The sequence below is a fragment of the Ursus arctos genome, unplaced genomic scaffold (genome assembly GCF_023065955.2).
Source record: "Ursus arctos isolate Adak ecotype North America unplaced genomic scaffold, UrsArc2.0 scaffold_30, whole genome shotgun sequence".
Lineage (NCBI taxonomy): Eukaryota > Metazoa > Chordata > Mammalia > Carnivora > Ursidae > Ursus > Ursus arctos.
In genome coordinates this window covers 7,208,786-7,230,800 of record NW_026622986.1, presented here as the reverse complement: position 1 = coordinate 7,230,800, position 22,015 = coordinate 7,208,786, and the positions used below count along the sequence as shown (strand labels likewise).

Below are 22,015 nucleotides of genomic sequence, written 5' to 3'. Positions count from 1 at the left end.
TTACATAGTATATTTTGTGGACCAGACACCAGTCTAAGTACTTCTATTAATTCATTTAATCCTCATAAAAACGCTATGACATAGGTACTATTATTCCCACTTTACAGATGAGGAAATTCTAGCAGAAAAGTTCAGGTACTCATTAAGGGTCTGACAACTAGAAAGTGATCTTTGAACCCAAGCAACCTGGCTGCAGAATCCATGCTCTCTGCCTCTCTTACACTGTGTTGCCTCAACACTTTATTAGTGGGTAAAAAGTTTATTAAAGTTATAAGTGTAATGTAATACTTCATTTTTAGAAATGGTTAAGCTATAGAAAGTTATAAGCTATAGAAAGTAAACCATATCAAAATTCGAGTCTTCTCTGGAGTACATTAAGAAAAGGACTTGTGCCAGAGAATAAAATAACATTTCTGTTTGACAATATATATTAATTAGGAAACAGAACTGAGAAGTCATATTCTTTAATGTCCAGGTCTTTTTACTTCACTAGTAGCCTTTTATGCTCTCTTTCATTCACTTATTCATTCAAGAAATGTTCAACACAACCCTGACTGAAAGGATAGAAAAAAGTAACAAACTGCTGTCCTTAAGAAGCGTGGCAAGTCAGGGATGGAAAGCAACACTCAAAGCAAGTTGAGCGCACTTCTCAGACTTTACATCCTAAGTTCCTCCAAAAAACTATATCATGTCGGTTTTCTATAAGAGCGCTAAAATTGACAAAAGATTATCAAATGTAAGTGTAGTAAGCAATGCTATGTTAAAAAAAAATAATACAGGGGCGCCTGGGTGGCTCAGTCGTTAAGCGTCTGCCTTCGGCTCAGGGCGTGATCCCGGTGTTCTGGGATCGAGCCCCACATCAGGCTCTTCCACTATGAGCCTGCTTCTTCCTCTCCCACTCTCCCTGCTTGTGTTCCCTCTCTCATTGGCTGTCTCTCTCTGTCAAATAAATAAATAAATAAATCTTTAAAAAAAATAATAATAATACAAACATGCCTAAAGCAGTCACATTGTCCATACAGGTGGAAAAACAAGAATGCATGCCCCAGGCCCACTGATACGTTACAAGAGACCTAAAACCGTATACCAAATACATATGTACAGACTCCAAACAAATCAATTCTAAACTAGACATTTAAGAATTTTTGCTTGCCTCAGAAAAGCTCTTTCGAAGGGTCTCAAATAGAAATCCACAAAGCTTCCAACTGTCTTTTTTTTTCAAAATTTTCCTTAAGCAGGAACAAAAATAACACACAGCAATTAATATTTATTAAGCATAAACTCTGTTGGAAGCACTTGACTTGACTTATCTCGTTAATCTTCCCAACACCCAGGAGTTTAATTATTCCTCCTCATGAGGAAGTTGCTGAACTCAAATCAAAATTAGGTCTATTTGATTTCAAAGTCCGGGCTATTACTCAGTACCTACACTGTTGCTACGGAGAAGTAAAAGTAATCATTTCTTAGAGCTGTGTTTAATAAATACTTTCATTACCACAGTGCAAAATATTTTCAAATTTAAGAACTGGCACGTTGTCTCCCTCTGAAACTACAAATAGAAAGACACTAACAAGAAATACTAAGTGCTAAGATATTCGACTTTAATTCCACTTTGCCTATCTTTTAATGAAAGCTCTGACAATATTGTTCCATACTTTCTAAAACATGCCTGGCACAGCATAATCAATAAATACTTTAAATAAAGAATACTCTACTGTCTATAAGCATGGCAACCATACAGTTCTGTTCCAATTTTAGTGCCTCTCACTGTCCCAGAGGTACATTCTCACTTCCCAAACTTGGTCACAACAAAGTACGAGACAGACTCTGGTTCTGATTTTTGGTTCATAAAGTATGCTTGCCACATCCATGACACCACCAAAAATATAAGCTCAAAATTTTTTCAACTGTCCAACTAACTTTGCTATGCACAATAAAAGAATAATTAATGCAAAAGCATATTCCACTAGGAAACAGATTACTACTTTATTCAATATACAGAGCCATCCAACTTATTGAGTGCCTTTAAGTATGGCACACTGGGTAGTTTTAAGCAGAAAAAGACAATTCTCAAAATTTATTTTCATGGTTCTGTAGTACTTTGGAAAGTATAAAATAATGGCCATGACACACCCACCAATTTCTTTTTCAAAATAAGTTTCAAATACATTTCTGACTATAGCACCATACCTCTGTCTACTCTCCCAAAGTAAGGGGCTGGATATCTTCCCACTCCATTAATTTCTCAAAGAGAAGGTGAGACAGGACAATTCCCCCATTGTGAACCATTCAGCTAGATTACGTGCTTAGGTACTTAATGAGATTTTAACTCACATCATCTCTGGTCTTCATCTGTGGAGAAGCTACTAGATACAAAAACTAAGAAGGTCATATGTAACCAAGAGGCCAAGAATGATAAGTAAAATTCAGACGACAGAATCTCCAAAACAAGACTCCATCTACATCTATAGGACTTTAGATGAATGTCAGAAATAATAAACACACTAGGAGTTCATACAGAAGGAGAAACAAGTTTTTCAAACTTAGAGAGTAAGGGAAACAAGGTTTTTGTTTAGATGGTTTTTTTTAATCATATAGAAAGCAAGCTGAATATCTACATTTAAAAAATTATAGTAATCGCAGCCTACATAACCAAAACTATTACCTGGAATTTTTCAGCATTTTCATTTTAGGGCAATTAAGCAAATGATATCTAATAGTACAATTGTTTTTTCCCCCAAAAAATTACATTGAGTATGTCCTGGAGAGACACTACAAATTAACATACTACTATAAAGACAACTAATAGTAATAATTACAATTACGAAGACTACAAAAGTCTTGGTTTCTTTACAGAAAGGTTCAATAATCTTTCATATAGTGTTACTAATGCGGGAGCATGGATTACAATACACTTTAAAAAAACTGCATATTATGCTTAAGGAAGAACCAATATGGTAGGCAGACTTTTTTTTTTGGTACGTTTTCCATTTTCTAACTTCAGCACAAAAGATATTTAAAGCAGTCTGACTCCTTCCTCTTTTCCATTCTTACTAGAGACATCATCTTTCACTTCTTGTCATTTCTATTTTTGCATATTCAAGGTTTTCAGATCTTGAAACTGAGTATTTTCACATTGTGCTTTCCTTGTGGGAATGTGACTTTATGTACAATAATTTTTGATTCAATATAAACTACTTCTAAGGCAAGAAATTTCCAACACTTTAGTATTACTAACTCATTATATTTCATATGGGTTTACAACAAAAAAATTAATTCTATGTATTGTTAAAAGACCAATGAATATATGCTTTCTGACTTAACTGACATAGATTTTAACAAACCATTCACTTACCAGTTGTCTAACTGAAAAAGAGTTTAGCCAAAAAGTATACAGCTACATTTTAAAACATTTTATCAAAAATTTTTATCATCATCAACCACTAAACCACTAACACATACCCTTTACCTACTAATAAAGAAGTACATTCTAAGGGGAAGAATCCTGCAAGGCCTCAATCAAATGCCGTTTTTACAAAGACAGATGTACACTTTCACCGAAACAGCAATTCTCAAAATTTTGGTTCTAGAGTCCCTTTATACTCCTGAAAATTACTGGTGGACGCCAAAGAGGTTTTGTTCATGTATGTTCTAGCAATTGCTATCTAGTTATTAGGAATTAAAACAAATTTTAAAATTGTTCAATTCATTTAAAAATAAGCCCATTACATGTTAGCGTAAATATATATTAATGAAAACTAATAACTGTCTCCCCAAAAACATTAGTGAGAAAGATGTTGTTTTACATTTATAAATCTCTCTGTTTGGACTCACAAATCTACATTAAGTCTTTTGTAATATGTTGTTTTGAACTACATGAAGGGAAAAGGGTCTTACGAAGATATGCAGATGGAAAAGAGAGAAGTATTTTGATAGCCCTTCAAGATAATTGTGGACATTCTTCTCGGACACTCTACCAAAACTCAACAAGTGGTAGTTTCTTATCTTCCAAATATAGAAACATTTCATTAGGCAACATCAAAGACAAAGAACATAACAAAATACTCAATATTACCAATGTTTCATCAGAAAAGTCTTAAGACTGAGGAATTATAAGCTCATGGAGGCAGATTAAGTTTTTAAAATTCTAATTTGTACTTTAAAGCTTGAATTTTATCATTTGCAAAAAACATTGTTTTCCTTAAAGCAACAGGCTTACTTTGTTCATATCTGAGAAAATATCTAACAAATGCCCTAGTATGAACATTGTTTCTCAGTCACTCTCTCAGGTAAAACTGGTGTTCTGTGAAAGTGACTGGATCAACTCCTAACGCAAGAATCTCCAATTTTTTATTGTTATATTTAAGTATTCTTTTTTTTTTTTTTAAGAATTTATTTATTTATTCAACAGAGATAGAGACAGCCAGCGAGAGAGGGAACACAAGCAGGGGGAGTGGGAGAGGGAGAAGCAAGGCTCCTAGCGGAGGAGCCTGATGTGGGGCTCGATCCCATAACGCCGGGATCACGCCCTGAGCCGAAGGCAGACGCTTAACCGCTGTGCCACCCAGGCGCCCCAATATTTAAGTATTCTTAAAAGATATAAGTACTCCCCTGACTTTGCAAACTGAGAATACAGAATTGTTTCTTCAGTGTAATAGGAAAATCACCTCTACCTACCTTAGAAAGCAGTGGTGAAGCAACCGCATAGTAAGCATCTCTTCTGGTGTCGGACACACTGAAGATGCTCAGCAACGGCTAGTCCCCTCACCTTCCTCTCCAATTGTGGTTATTTTCATGAACCCCTTCTAGTTTATTTTGTATCTCTCATTAGAAATCAAGCTAGGACCCACTCTCCAAGCATGTTCAAGTTACCAAATTCTACACGGCTATGAGTCAGAAAAGCAGGCAAAGCAGTGTTCAACCACAGGTTACACAAAGAGGGCTTCAGAAGTCAAGTATCTTGTAGAAAGGCCCTGAGACAAAAATTTCTCTGGTTTAGAAGCCTATTCTGCACCTCCTTCCTTAATGTACCAAGTCACATTCATGCCTTTCCAGAAATCTGAGCTTATGTGTTACTATACCACACTTCAAAGTAATTATGGTGATAAAATTATCTGTTAGTCATTCTGAGTCTAAACCATCTGTCTGGCATTTACTGAAGCAATTGCTAAAGATATTCTATGCATACAGATGAGACTTTCTGAAGAAAAATGCAAAAATGTTTCCACATCTGTTGTTTTTGTTGATATGTCACCTAGATTAGCAAATTCTTTCCTAGGAAGAAAACAGGGTGAAAACACAGAATATTTATAATGCACACATTTTTTAATGGCTCTATTAAGATTATGTTATCTTTTCAACCATATTTTCTATCACTACTCTACTACACTCCTACTACAACTATATGTAAGTGTGTATATACACATACACACATATATGTCAAGAGACAGAGAAATTTCCAATACCCCAAGTCAACTGACACAGTGACTTTAATCTTTAAACATAATGTCTGACTTCATTAAATCAGACTAGAATATTCATGCATTTAAGTCTATGAGAATTCATCTACAGATTCGAAAAAACCTGTATGCAACTGACCTTAGGGTATCCAAAAATTCTGAAACATAAATTAATATATTGATACCCTATTCCAAAGGATTGATCTATCCCAAGGTATAGCAAATAACTGTGCTATATGAACATTTTTTGTTTCTTATTGTCTAGCATTTTCCTTTTCACGTACTAGCACCACCCCCATTCCTTTCTTTGGTTATCTGCCCTCCCCCAAATGATGTGATTCTGACGGGACTGCCAGTCACACTACCCTGCACACCTCACACCTTCTTCGTGAAGGGACTGGCACAAAAGGCAGTCTGACGAATCAGCGTACTCGACCCCCAACAAAGTAACCGGCCCAGAGATGAGCACAAGACCTACTCAAGCTAGGCTGAGATGTCCTGGCAAAGGATTTTACATGTGAACTTCAGGTCTTTCTTTTGGATCTGTGATGATAAAGCCTGGGGCAATCAGCTGCACACCCTGTGTATTAGTCAGGCTTCTCCAGAGGAAGAGATCCAACAGGATGTATGTGTATAGAGAGAGAGAGAGAGAGAAAGTAATCTCTTCTAAGGAACTGGCTCATGCAATTGTGGAGGCTTGGCAAATCCAAAATCTGAGGGGTAAGCTGGCAGCTTGGAGACCAAGGGAAGAGCAGCAGTTCAAGTTTAAAGGCAGTCTGCAGGCAGAATCCCTTCTTGCTGAGGGGAGGGTCTATTCTTTATATAATAAAGTCTTTCAGCTGATTGGATGAGGCCCATCCACGTTATGGAGAGTAATCTGCTTTCCTCAAAGTCCATCACTTCACTCAGAGTCCACTGACTTACATGTTAATCACATCCCAAAAAACACCTTCACAGAAACATTCGGAATAATATTTGACCAAATATCTGGGCACCATGGTCCAGCCAAGGTGACATATAAATTCAGTTCTTCATCACAAGTTCACCTCTTGTCACCTATAGGCATATCATATTAAGGTGGTATTTTCTTTTAAATCAGTATTGTCTTCACTATACAGATTTACCACGTTATTTGCTGTCAAAAGTTTACTGGCAGAAATAGAACACAATCTTTGGCTTTAAAGACTACAATCTGAGGGCGCCTGGGTGGCTCAGTCGTTAAGCGTCTGCCTCCGGCTCAGGGTGTGATCCCGGCGTTATGGGATCAAGCCCCGCATCAGGCTCCAACGCTGGGAGCCTGCTTCTTCCTCTCCCACTCCCCCTGCTTGTGTTCCCTCTCTCTCTGGTTGTCTCTCTGTCAAATAAATAAATAAAAATCTTTTAAAAATAAAAAAATAAAAAAGTAAAAGAGGCTACAATCTGAAAAGGGCAAGATATGCACAAAAGGGAATATTTTGTTGTTCCAATTTTATAGCACAGACAACTCCTCTCTACTTGAAATCTGGATATTCAAAACTTCCTTTGCTGAACTAGAATCATCTGGGAATTCCATCCTTGCCAGTTCCCTCCCTGGTCTTCAGAGCATCTGGTGTCAATGAATGACCTAGTACAGGACAGGTATAATGTGGGAAGACCTAGAAAATCAATCTCAGAAACTGAGGATATGGTTGATAACTACTATTTTGTCTCCCTGGCACCTCTCCCTTATTCTGGGAACAGCATATCTACTATTTCTTTGGGGGAACGGTTTCTCTGTAAATTCCAAATACGCAGTTAGGTATGGCCCAATCATGCCCCGTAAGTATAAGCAAGTCACAAGCCGCGCCCAATTCCTTCTCTGAGATTTTCTGAATTAGAACTAAGAGAAGAAAATAAAACAGTCTAATACAAAAACTAAGAACGTGAGCCTAGTAGTTGCTAGCAACTCATATATAGCCACGTGGAAGAAGTCTGTTTGGAAGAATAACAAAATCATGGAGACAGAATCAGAGATAAGAGACGGGAGCAATAAAAGGAATCCTGACAGTACCAGGCCCTAACTCCAAGGAATAAACCCTTTCTGTAGTCTGGTTACATTAGCCAATAAATTCCCTTCTGCCTCACCAAGGCACAGTTGGTTTCCACCACTTATAGCTAAATTCTAATTAATCACAGGGATTAAAGCAGAAAAAAAGGAAATGAAAGTAAAATAAAATAAGGCCAAACACATTAGGAATCATAAAGTAGAAGGACAGGTAAAGTTTAGAAGAAAGTTAAGAGAGACCCTATTTTGTCTTAGAAAATGAAAAGCTGAGAAAAGGTCAGGTAACAGGTGAAAGGAAGGTAGACATAAAAGGAGTTTTATGTAGACTGTGAGCCCATTGAAACTCTACGCACTGATCCAAGTGTAGGCACCTTCTTGGAAAGATGGCTTTCACTGGATCCTCAAAAGGATCACACAACCAAAAACAATTAAGGAGGAAGGGGCCTGATAAACAGGTCAATGCTATAATAAGGCAGGCTCTTTGTTCCAGAAGGAACCTAGTAAGACCAGTTATCCTAAAAGACCTCAATCAATTTTGCCTTCGGGTTTAACCCAAATATAGTTTCAAGCTGATCAAGCTCCTCTACCAAATTTCCATCTACCTAGACATTTATGTCTAAATTTCCCTAAAGGAGATTTATCAATTTTTACTCCATAATTACTCTGCCCAAGACTTTCACTTTAAGAATGTAGGCTTCTGGGGGCGCCTGGGTGGCTCAGTCAGTTAAGTGTCCAACTCTTGGTTTTGGCTCAGGTCATGATTGTGAGGTTTTGAGACTGAACCCCACATGAGGCTCCAGGCTGGGCTGGAGCCTGCTTAAGATTCTATCCCTCTCCCTCTGCCCCTCCCCCCTTGCTCGTGCATGTGCATGGGCTTTCACTCTAAAAAACCAAAAACTAGAAGAAAAAAAAAAAAAGGAAGAATCTAGGTTTCTGGATATCCTGAAATTTTAACAAAATTTGGTGCAAATGTGCATTTCTTGAGAAAAGGGTTGGTATTTTTCATCATATTCTAAGAGCTCGGTGACTTTCTGAACACATGAGTAGTCAATCAAATAAAATCAAATTTTAAAACTATTATTCTTTCCTGTTTTGATTAAGGAGAAAGATGTGACGAGAAGATAATCTTGGGAAGCAGAAACAGAACATGGAATTTCCCAGATGTCATTCAGGAAGGAAAGTACAAAGGAAAGTTAAGGACACTCAATAGTTTTAAAACTTCAACATTTTGCCTAAATGTGGCTAAATAATGACTCTGCTGGTTCCAGCAGTGTGGCAGGGGGAGGACTTAACAAAAAGATACAGTGAGCAAGGATTTGGATGACAGGGGACATTATTAGTTGTTGCTACACAAAGCTAATTTATATCTGTTTTTAGATTCAGCACCATCTATGTGGAAACAGATTAAGGAAAATCTCTAACAAACACTGAAACCTTTTATACCTAATCCTGTATTAACCAGAAAATCCAATTAGCCTGAAAAATTACATCCCTCAAGCATTCTTCTGTGTATAACAGATATTGTTTGTATAACACATAGTTTTTAAAATGTTCCCTACGGTGAAACTGCACATACAGTCATACAGTATGATTTTTACTTCATAAATATATATATGTATGTATGTATAGTTAAATTCGTATTTTTAAATGCAATAAACATCTATATTAGCAGTCGATACATTCTGGGAATAAAAAAAGACTAAAAATAAATATTTAAATGCTTTCCCTAACAAATTAGGGAATTGATTTCATTGAGCCCAGTATAGAAGAATAACACCTCGAAATGTTGATGAACTGTTCCATATATAAAATTTTCCAGATTAATTGAAGATTAGGTTTCAAACGCCAGAAATGCATTAGCTTATCACTATCAGTGAAGATATTCTTTCTATAAATGTATCTACCACCTAAAAATCTAGAACTTAAACATTTCTAGATTTATCGTCATCATAAATATTCATATTATATTTTGAAATAACAATTCTAGGCATTAGAGTTGTCTGGCCTTCCTAAATTTATGTCAGGTTGTCAGTCCTGTGCCTTGACCTTTCTCCGGCATCTTGTCAGGCTCACAGACAAAGGTCTACCATACCATTTCTACTCTCCAGTTTTAGACCATACTTTTTAATAACTATAGGAAACTGGGAAACCTGATACTCAAGCCTGGTAAGACATATATTAAAAGAGCATTAGTGATATCATGAGGGGCAAACAAGACATCAGGAGCAAAATGTGTAGTTTTTAAGGCTTTTTTAAGATTTTGTATTTATTTATTTGAGAGAGAGAGAGAAAGTGCACGAGCGGGGGCGAGGGGCAAAGGGAGAGGGGAAAGCAGACTCTCTGCTGAGTGCAGAGCCCTGACATGAGGCTTGACCCCAGGACTCTGAGATCATGACCTGAGCTGAAGTCAGACACTTAACTGACTGAGCCACCCAGGAGCCCCTTTTCTAAGGCTGTCTAAAGGCTTAGAGCCCTGAACTAACATACTGATTTTCAAAGTTTCATATTCTTATCAACCGTTAGTATGAACTTTGAAATGACCTAAAAACCTCTTGCTCTAAGGAAGACAATAAATATGATGTATCCATTTTACTGGGAGTGAAGGGCCAAACTGAATTTTATAATTTCTGACTCAAATTTTGGAATCTCTGTATTGAATTACAAACCTTTTACCTCCAACTCCATCTCGCTAATATTCTTTGATAAAACCTATGCTGTAGGCAAGGGTCACAGCACTTCTAGGTCACTGCTTTTCAAAAAGAAACATGCATTTTTACTGGGACCTTAATCTAGATTTCCCTTTCCTCTTTGACTTGAAGTATTTGTAGCTAAACACTGGTCATCATTCCAGAAGCATTTAGCCTACTTATTATGTGCCAGATACTATACCAGGCACTTGATATATAGAGATAGACAAGGCATGATAACTAGCATGGCATGGAGATTACAGACTGACTAGCAAGAAGGAAGAAAATAATCATAAATGTGAGTACAACAAAGGAGGAGCACAGGATGTGATGGAAGCTTATGATGAGAGGATATCCCATAGATGACCAGACTAACAACACTGTTAAGAGGTCAAGAAAATTGATACTTAAAAAGTACCACTGAAAACTTAACAATCACTTCTCATTCTGGGAAAAAGGAGTATACGTACATTCCCCTATTCCTCACACTAAGTACAATTAAAAACACTGGACATAATATAAAACAAACACAGGAACATATCTGTCCACCAGTAGATGAGAGGATAAAGAAGATGTGGGACACGACACATACACATACACACACTGAAATATTACTCAGCCATAAGAAAGAGACTTGACATTTATGACAATATGGATGGACCTCAAGGGTATAATGATAAGTGAAATAAACCTAAAAGAGAAAGACAAATACCATATGATCTCACTCCTATGTGGAATTTGAAAAGCAAAACAAATGAACAAACAAATAAACCAGAAACAGACTCATAAATACAGAGAACAAACTGGTTGTTTCCAGAGGGGAGAGGGTAGGGGGATGGGTGAAATAGGTGAAAGGGATCAGGAATTATTAAAACATAAATTAAAACATTAAAACATAAATTAAAACATTAAAACATAAACACACACACACACACACACACACACACACACACACGAAGACTCTGAAAGGTAGAGAGAAGAGAGACCAACTAGTGACCTCAGGACCCAATGAACAACATGGTGGTGAGTTTCCTATGTTTAATTTTGGCTTCATATATCCCAGATTTGAAGGGGGAAGTCAGCAAAAACCAGAAACACTAACAGACACAGACCAAAAAGCCCCAACAAATTCCTGATCTGTCTAGCAAAAGGACCAGAAAAGGGGAAGACTTAGCAAGACTGAAAACTTTTTACGTAACCACTCTACATCAGCCAAACGCTACAGAAAAAAAAACCAACAGTCCCCACCACTATCTCCAGCAATGGCAAACAGGTAACCTAGATTTACACTTCCCAGGCTGTTACAAGGCACCCAAAACCCCCATAAAAGTGGTGTCACAGAAGGCAAAGGGACTAGGACAGTAACAAGACACCCTCCATCCCCCAACACACACACACACCCTACTGAGAGAGTCAGAACTTTCACTACTGCCAAATGGTAAGGAAGCCATCCTCTACCCCATGCTGTTAGTGGAAGCTATGTGGACCAAGTAATGAGGGAGAGAGCAGAGAGATTTAGTGGGGAACTAGCCATTAATGAGAAAATCTTAGAAAAGCCCCCAAATATGGATACTTGAGAAATTTAAAGCCTCTGGTACCTAAAATCAGAGCAAACAAACACAATTCAATTCCTTGCCAGATTAGCATAACACCTCACACTCGAGGTCTATTTACTTCATTCCCATTACCCAATAGCACAAGTCCGGATTTCAACAAAAATCAGAAGATATGGCAAAAGGCAACACAATATTTGAAGAGATAAAGCAAGTACCAGCTATGGCACTGATGTTAGAACTGTCAGGGAATTTAAAATAAATATTATTTATATCTTATGAACTATGAAAGACAGACAACATTCAAAAACAAGTAATGTAAGGAGAGAGATGGGAAAAGCTAAAACAGAATTTAAAAAATCCAGAAATTAAAACATTATAACAAAAATAGAAAATGCCTTTGATGGGATGATCACTAGAGTGGACACGCTGGGAAAGAATCAATGAGCACAAAGGTATGTCAAAAAAAGGTCTCAAAATGAAAACAGGATAAATATCAAAAAATCTACAGAAAAACATATCATACACAAATTGCAAAAAAAAAAAAAAAAAAAAAGGATGAAGAGAAAAGCTTGAAAAAAGCCAGAGGAAAAAACACCTGAACTAGAGTAAGAAGTACAGCATATTTTTCATCAGAAACCATGCAAACAAAGAGTGGGTAAAACACTTCAAGTGCTCTAAGGGAAAAAAAAAATCACCAACAAAAATTCTGTACCCAAAGAAATTATGCAGCAAAATGAAGCAGAAATAAACACTTTCTTTAACAAGCAAAACTGAGGGAATTCAGCACCACCACACCTGCCCTTAAAAAACATGAACACTGTTAAAATGGCATCATTCCCCAAATTGATCTACAGACTTAAGACGTTTATGAGATTCCCAGCCGTCGTCACCATCATTGTAGAAATTAACAAGGTGTCTAAAGTCTACACAGAATTGCAAAAGAGCCTGAAGAGACAAAACGCTTTTGAAAAAGAATAAAGTAGGAGGAATAACACTTTGTGCTTTCAAAACAGTAATCAACACAGCCTAGTACAGAAATAAGGATGCACATATAAATCAAGAGAGTTGGACCGACAGTCCAGAAATAAACACATGTGTCTATGGTCACCTGATTTTCAACAAAGGTGTCAAGACCATTCAATGAGGGAAAGAAGGAGTCTTTTCAACAAATGGTCCTGGAACAACTTGATAGCTACATACAAAAAAATTATGTTGGACCCCTATTTTATACCATACATAAAAATAAGCTCAAAATGGATCAAAACTAAATGTAAGAGCTAAAACGGTAAAACTGTTGGGAGAAAATGTAGGACTGAATCTTCCTCACCTCATATTTAGCAACGGAGTCTTAGAAAAGACACCAAAAACACAAACAACAAAAGGAAAAAATAGGCAAATTGGACTTGATTAAAATTAAAAATTTCTACTTAAAAAGACATTATCAAGAAAATGAGAAACAACCCACAGAATGGGAGAAAATATCTGCAAATCGTATTTGGTAAGGGACCTATATCTAGACTACATAAAGAACTCTTACAATTCAATCATTAAAAAAACAACTTAATGGGACGAGAATCTGAACAGATATTTCTCCAAGGAAAATATACAAATAGTCAATGAACATATGAAAAGATATTCAGCATCATTAATCATGAGGGAAATGCAAATCAAAGCCATACTAATACCACTTCATACCCACTAGGATAGCTGTGATCAGAAAGTCAGATACTGGGGCGCCTGGGTGGCACAGCGGTTAAGCGTCTGCCTTCGGCTCAGGGCGTGATCCCGGCGTTACGGGATCGAGCCCCACATCAGGCTCCTCCGCTATGAGCCTGCTTCTTCCTCTCCCACTCCCCCTGCTTGTGTTCCCTCTCTCACTGGCTGTCTCTATCTCTGTCAAATAAATAAATAAAATCTTTAAAAAAAAAAAAAGTCAGATACTAACCAATATTAAAGAGGATATGGAAAAATTGGAACCCTCAAACACTGCTGTTGGGAATGTAAAATCGTGAAGCCACTTTGGAAAACAGTCTGACAGTTCCTCAAACAGTTAAACAAAGAGTTACCCTATCACCTAGCAATTCCACTCCTAGGTATTTACCCAAGAGAAATAAAAACATATATCCACCCAAAAACTTGTACACAAGGAGCTCCTAGGTGGCTCAAACGGTTAAGCATCTGAGTCTTGATTTCAGCTCAGGTCATGATCTCGAGAGGTTGTGGGATCGAGACCCACGTTGGCCCCCCTGTTCAGCACAGAGTCTGCTTGTCCCTCTCTGTCCCTACCCCCGCTTGCAGGTGCACGCTCTAAAATAAATTATAAAATCTTAAACAAAAAAATTTGTACACAAGTGTTTACACCGGTATTATTCACAGTAGCAAAAAGGTGGACACGAACAAAATGCCCAACAAGTGATGGATGGGTAAATAATAATCTATCATTCCACCATAAGAAGGAATGAAGTACTGATATGTTACAACATTATTATAGTACCATTTGTTGAAAACACTATCTTTCCTCCAGTAAATTGCTTTTACACTTTTGTCAAAAATCAGTTGGCACAGATCTATTTCTGGGTCCTCTATATGTTCCAGGGATTGGGACCTGATATCTTTGGTGAATTATAATTTAGTCTACTATAATAACTAAAACAATTTTGAAGAACAAATTGGGAGGAGTCAGTCTACAAATTTTAAGACCTATTACATAGCTGCAGTAATCAAAGCTGTGTGATATTAGAGGAGAGACAGACACACATATGAAATGAAACAGAATAATTAGATATCCACAGGCACAAATAAAACCCCCAAAACAACAAGAAAACCCTTAAATTTCACACCTTATATAAAAATTAAACTCAAAATGAAACACAGATTCAAATAGAAAATGTAAATCTATAAACTTAGGGGGAGAAAAGAAGGAAGTATTTAGGATCTTGGCTTACTGTGATGGTTAATTTTATGTATCAACTCAGCTGGGCCAGGTATTTGGTGGAACATTAGTCTGGATGTTTCTGTAAAGGTGTTTTTTGGATGCAATTAACATTTAAGTCAGTGGACTCCGAGTAAATTAAATTGCTCCCCATAACGTGGGTAGGCCTCCTCAAATCAGCTGAAGGCCAGAATAGAACAAAAGGCTAATTTCCCCCAAAGCAAGAATAAATTCTGCCAGCAGACAACCTTGGAATTTGAATTTCAACACTGGCTCTTCCCTGGGTTTGCAGCCTACCATCCACTCTGCAGATCCTGGACTTTCCAATTTTCATAAGCACAAGTCAATTCCTAAAATTAAATCTGTCTATATGTATGTATATGTGTGTGTACATGTGTAGATCCTGGTGCTGTTTCTCTGGAGAACCCTGATTAAAACAGCTGTTAAGGACAAGACAAGGTATACATTGGGAGAAAATATTTCCAAACCATGTATCTGACAAATGATTAGTATCTAGACTAAAGACCTCTCTAAACTCAAGAGTACAAAAACAAACAGTCCAGTTAGGAAATGGGCAAAAGGGGGCACCTGGGTGGTTCAGTCAGTTAAGCATCGGACTCTTGGTTTCAGCTCAAGTCATGATCTCGGGGTCACGGGATTGAGCTCCGTGTTGGGAGCAGCTTTGTTTGCAGTCACAAAACACTGGAGACTTAGATGTTTTTCACTGGGTTAATGGTGAAACAAAGTGTGGTACACCCAAACCACAGAATTCTGGTCAACAACAAAACAAAGTACGCAACCAACTGGATCAATCTCCAGAGAATTATGCTGAATGGAAAAGCCAATCTCTAAAGGTATACGGCATAAGATTCCATTTATATAACATTCTTGAAATGACAAAATTATGAAGATGGAAAACAAACTAGTGGTGGTCAGGGGTTAAGGAGGGACAGGCACGGGAGGGAAGAGGATGTGGCTACCCAAGGGCAACATAAAGGATGCTTGTGGTGACAGAAATGCTCAGTATCTAGACTGTACAAAAGACAATATCTTGACTGTGATTTTATAGCATAGTTTTCTGACAACGTAAGTCAGAAAAATGAAAATATTCTAACAGACGTTAAGGGGAAGGGAGTAGATATTGACTGGGAAGGACTGACGGTTAGTTACAGAGCTGCGTACCTAAGTGCAAATCCATCAGGTCATGCATTTAAGACTACTCCACTGGATTGTGTGCAATGCCTCAACAAAGGATTGTTTTAAATTGCCGTGTGTTATTAATCTTATTCACTGTGATGATGATACTATGTATAAATGTTTTCAATTGTCTGTAAATTAATTAACAATGAGTATCTTTCAGCAAAAGGAGTTTAGGTAGAATGTTGGAGCCAGAAGCCCTGCTAGGGCTAAGAAGTTTAAGTTTTAGGTTAAGGAGTGAGTAGAAAATGATGAAATGTAGAGAAGCAAATATATACAACTCTTACCAGAAGTTGCCAGTAAAGGGAAAGGGTGATAAAGTGATACCCACAGGGGAAGGTATTGTTGAAAAGCTTTACTAAAATGGGAAAAACATGAACAGATTTAAATGATAAGAGAGAAAACATAGTAAATAATCAGTCTAAAGCCATATGAGCACAATGCTGCATACTCTTCAGCAAAAGGTTTGTGAAAAAGTGGGGGAAAGCAGATATAAAGAGACTGCCCTTGGATAAGAGAGGCAATGCTTGCGCTGCATGCGGGGGAAAGGGGACTGCTGATACAGGTGTACTTACAGATTTGATGGGGGAAATAGCAATAAAACAACAACGACAGCTCTCTTTGTAAGTCAGTACTGAATACTTACTAAGCTAGCCAGCCCCAAGATGGCCCCCAATGATCCTCCTCTCCTGACATTCGTACCCCTATGTTGTCTCCTCCCGCACAGAATACAGCAGGAATGTGTAACCAATAGGAAACAATAGTGTGAGACTTCCAAGACGCTGGCTTTTAAAAGACAATGCCTTGTTCCATCTTGGGCTGTGCCTTCTGAGGGAAAGCTGGTCTACATCATTCGAGCACCTGTAAAGAGGCACAACTAGTTCCCTGTGAGTGAGCCATCTCGGAAGCAGTTTCTCCAGCCCCAGCCAAGCCTTCATAAGACTATAACCTCATGAGACCCTAAGCCTTTAAAACCACTCAATTAACCTGCTTCTGAGTTACTGAGCACAGAAACTGAGATAATGTTTACTGTTTTAATCCACCAGACTGGAGAGTAATTTATCAAGTAGCAATAGATACATAATGCATTTATGCACAAGGCATAGCTCTATTAGATATAGCAACCCACTTAATCCTCAACAACCCCGTGATCCCCATCTTAAGATGAGGAAACTGAGGCACACGGAGGTTAAGTACTTTGCCCCAATTATGGCACAGCTGGTAAGCGGTATGGAACCAGATCCAAATCTAAAGCCAGCACTATCAACTGCTGTGCAATACAGCCTCCCCAAAGCCAAAGAGTTTCCATCCCAAAGCTTTTATTTAGGCTGTGAGATAGAAGGCAAGGTTACCCAAGAGAAGAGAGCAGGGAAAAGCAGGTCAATGAGAGAATTCAAAAAATGAAAAAGTTTGAAAACACTTGCTGCGGAGAGTTAGGAAAAGGACCTCCTAGAGAGATAGAACTAACAGGATTTCCAGTGTTAAGGGCTCAGGAGAGGTTAGGAGCCATGAGGTTCCATGCAGTGAATTTAAGATGAGCATGACGAAGAGAACCCAGGACTGCTAGTGCACCTAAATAAAACGTAATCTTGAAGTGTGCAGTAACAGTGATGGTTATCAGGAATAGAAAACACATCTTTCCCAGGTCCCACTAGTTCAATAAGGAGCATGAACAGAAAAATTTCAGGAAACATTACATATCCTATGTCAAAGTATCACACAGAGACTAAAGAAATAGAAGCCTGCTGAGACACATGATGGTAAACTGATATTGCTACTTCATATAACTGCCTCGATCTCAAACATCACAAGTTTCTCTAGTGAATCTTTCCTTTTCCTTATTTTCATTCAAAATGTCACAAGAAAAATTAAAAGCTAAAGGAAGAACAAACTGGTTCCATCACAATCAGACCAATTCTAAGAGCAGCCTCACAAATACGGACTTAACTTGATGAATACATCTTAAAACAGAGCTTTAGGCCAAAAATCTATCCATTTTCAATTTCACTTAAAATTAGACTTATCCAAATACATTCAAGTTCAATTTCCTACATTTGCTTTTAAAATTATTTCACTTGACTTGACAAACTGGTATAAACTAATCTCAAAGTTAGGTAAGGGGGGGAATCAAACCACGGACACAACATTTTTTTCAGGCTAATGTTCTAGGCAAGCAAATGTGTATATTTAGACACGTAAGACACAAAAGTGCATGAATGAAGGTAAAGATTTGTGAGCTCTGTATTTTTTTAAATATTCAAGGTTAATAAGCCAGTTTCAAAGAACAAGTAGCTAACATTCCAGGGATATCTTTCCTCATACACCCATTATTACCTGAAAACTTATCGGAAACAAGTTAAAATGAGTACAGTTAGAAAACAAACTTTGCCTAGTAAAAGAAATATCATCACTGGATAAGTTAAGTAAATCCTTTCTACCCTATGCAGCATCAATAGAGAGGATAAAAAACCTTTTCCACACATAAAGCCCCATAAAGGTACAAGAAGTATGGAAACCGTAAGGTCAACCTTTATGAACTCCCTAAGTTATGACACTATTCTCCATCTCTAAATCAGGACAGAACCTGTGTATTCTAAAAACAAAGCAAAACAAACAATTCCTAACTCCTACAAAGACTTTAATTAAAATCTGTAGTATTTTTGTTACGGTGGTATAAGTGTTCCATGGTTCTACTTTTCATCTTACCCTTATCTGTTCAGTGGAGCTGCTGCTAAGTTCATCGCCAGACTCAGAATCCTGATGTACTCTTTCCGAGCCTTCTCCTGCTGAATCACAAGACTGTTCCTGGGAGAAGCTAGTTTTCTCTACATCCAAGAACTCCGGACCGGGAAAGTGACCAAATAAGCGCGTCCTATTCTGGCCAGAAACTTTAGGAGAATGTGAGTCACTGTTAAACTTTCCATTGTTATGGGTCAGGTCCAGGCTTAGGTTCACAGTCTGACCTGGATTATAGTTAGGTCCAAAATTCTGATTCGCATCACGAATAAGACCTGTTCCTTGAACAGACGACGATGGCTTTCCAAAACTTGAAAGCTCAGGCAATTTGTTCACATTTTCTGTTGACCTCTGAAGATGGAGACTCTGTATCATTTTCATAGAATTATTTGGCAGTCCAACTGCCTGTTTAACAGGCGGCATGAGAGCTTTGCGGGTGACCTCCTTAACATACTGGGCTGGCACATAAAACGCCTTGGAATTCTCATCTGGTTTCACTTGCCACCAGTCATCATTGGTCTTTTTCACCAAGATGTATCGTTCCCCTTGTTTTATCACAATCTTTCTGTCCTTGGCTTCATATTCATAATCATATTCCACTTCAATATACACTTGTCCCGGAATAGTCTTCCCACTTCTGTCAGCCATTTTTATTCAACAATGTTCACCTCTCAAACAGGATGGTATGCCACATTATGGCTTTACAGCTTGGTGTATTAACAGAGCTATTTCTATTTAAGTGGAGGAAGAGAACGAAGAAAACGTTAACACAGCCTGATTTTTAAGATTTATTCACAAGCATCATATAATACAGGCACTTTAAGAATATTACCTTCAAATCTCAAACCCCAAAAAGTAAACATGTGTCTAATATCATATGTATTGTCCTATAATTAAAAACACTCAATCTAACTGTAATCTACATTTTCTAGTCATTTATAAACAAAACCAAACCAATTACTGGAATAATAAATACCCTAACCAGCCAGACAGAAAAATACCCAGAAAATAAGAGGTGAGAACTTTCCCTCTTTTCTTGACTACCTCAAACCTCCTTCACATTCTTAGAAAGGCTCACTAATAACAAATATGTATTAGGCACTTACCAAGGGCCAGGCGCTGAGCTAGGTTCACTGAGCTAGGTTCACTTATCTAAGACCTTCTTTGAGGGTGGAGCTGAATTTCAATAACCCTGTACCCTTTGTTTTCTAAAATGGTCAAGAGTATTAAGAAGCTTAAAAAAAAGTTATCCAATTATACAAGTTTCCTTTCCTAACACAAACAGATAAAAAGGACAGCACTGTTATTGTTAGGCAAAGTACACACACAAAGAAAAGAAACTCCTAGCTAACTTTGTTTCCCGCTTATGTCTATCTCAGGAGGGCCACAATTCTTGTCAGACTGAATCCCACAAATGCAAAGAAATAACCACTCTTTTTATCTGTATATGTTAAAAATTCTCACCCCCTCCACCAAAGTCTATTACAGAAATAGCCCTAAATTGGCTTGAGAAATCTAGGGATTCATTTTTATTTCTACACCAATTTCAAAATAGTTCTCAGAGAACACAGAGAACACAGAACTCAAGCTTCAAAGTGATCACAGCACCTCGATATTGCTACAACTCAAGTCAAGCCCCAACCATGAATCTGTTCTTTTGAACTGTGTTTCCCAAAAAAGTATGTTTAAGTCCTAACCTCAGGACCTGTGAATGTGACCTTATTTGGAAAAAGGATCTTTGCAGATGTGATCAATTTAAGATGAGGTCATACGTGATTAGGATGGGACAAAAATCCAATGACTGGTGTTTTTACAAAGAGAAGGGGATTGGAGGCAGGGAGAGGAGACACACAGACGGACAGAAGGAAGACGGCTACGTGAAGACAGAGGCAGAAAGTGGACTGAAGCAGCTGTCAGCAAGGAACACCAAGGACTGCCAGCAGCTACCACAAACCAGGAAAAGGCAAAGAAAGATTCTTTCCTAAAGCCCTCATAGAGGGAGTACAGCCCTGCCAATGCCTTTATTTTGGACATCTAATCTCCAGAACCAGGAGAGAATAAGTTTCTATTGTTTTGAGCCACCGAGTGTGTGGCACTTTGTTACAGCAGCCCTAGGAAACTAATATTCAACCCAAAGCTCAAGGATCCCAAGGCAAATCCAAGCACTTCTGAATACTGAGATGTACCAGAAATGTGGAAACCCAAGGTCCCATGACAACCTACCAATCTTCTTCAGCATCCAACTGTTGGGCATCATATCACTGGGTGCTGTGTGTGCAGTTAACAATCATTCCCCTGAAGACAATTTTCTTCTCTGAAACAAACAAAGCCCAAAAGCCCAGGTGATAAATAAATTAATGATCCAATTTCAGTAACAGAAATTTATTTTCTAGACAAACTACTTGGATAACAAATTTAATAATGTAATGTTTCAAAAAAAAATAAAGAAAAAAAAGAAAAAACTTACCTTAAAAGAAATATCCAGTATTACATTTAAACCTATTAAAAAAATAATAATAAAGTTCATTAAGCAGGATTGCCTTAAGAAGGCTAATATATAATGTTGCTCTTGTTTTAGAATTCTTGTAATGGGTTGCTCACATTTTGATAATAGCTACAATGTTATATTTCACAATTGTGTTGAATGCCACCCTCCAAAGTGTACAAAAACAAGGTATGCTTCAACACTGCCCCCTCCTAGTACACTTCCACATAATTTCAACTTCATTTTTGCCCTTTATTTTTTTATTCTAACAAATATCTTCTTAAATTTCTAATAAGAAAAACAACTTTCGTAAAATTGTTAAAATGACAGAACGGGTTTTCAAGTTCACGGTACTAGCAGAGAGAGAGAGTGAAAACAAATACTAAAAGCTACTGGGAGTCCTAACATATTTCCCCACAGACTACTTACTAATTATAAATAGAGGAATATACCTTTACATAAGAGAAAGCCAGCAATCGTGAGCTAAACCAAGTGATCAAACTTAATTACAAGAACAGTGGGACAACCTTGATGATATATGCCTCCTACTGTGATGTACACAATGCTACCTCAGTTGTATTCTTGTCAAAAACATGTTAAATCTAAGCTAATTATTAGAAAACAATTCCAAAGTGTAAGACATCCTATTAGATGACAGACCTGAAATCTTCAAAAAATTCAGTTTCATAAAAAATGAAAAATGGAGGAAGATTCTTCTACATTAAAGAGACTACTGAACCACAGAAACCAAACCCACTTAGTGTTCTAACAGGTACCTAAAATTTACCATATTCAAAATCTGCTTCCTATCTCTATCCCACCCAAGCCCCGCCAAGTCTCCAAGGTCTCTCCCGTAGCAGTAAACAGAGATTTTGACCTTTCAAATGTTCAGCCTTTACCTTCATTTCCAGGACAATGGTCATTATGTGCTTTTAATCCT

At 37.6% G+C, this 22,015-nt stretch overlaps 1 protein-coding gene across 7 annotated transcripts in view; it reads right to left on the bottom strand.

Moving 5' to 3' along the window:
- Window positions 1-22,015, bottom strand: part of ARHGAP12 (Rho GTPase activating protein 12) — a 112,465-nt gene that overhangs the window by 76,870 nt on the left and 13,580 nt on the right. For all 7 annotated transcript variants that reach the window (XM_048219359.2, XM_026483480.4, XM_057304605.1 and 4 more), the window contains exons 2-4: window positions 21,058-21,089; window positions 20,814-20,904; window positions 18,561-19,321 (exon numbers count right to left, since the gene is read on the bottom strand). In XM_048219359.2, coding sequence (XP_048075316.1) covers window positions 18,561-19,238 — 678 coding nt within the window. In that variant the 5' untranslated portion in view covers window positions 19,239-19,321; window positions 20,814-20,904; window positions 21,058-21,089. The remainder of the gene's footprint in view (window positions 1-18,560; window positions 19,322-20,813; window positions 20,905-21,057; window positions 21,090-22,015) is intronic.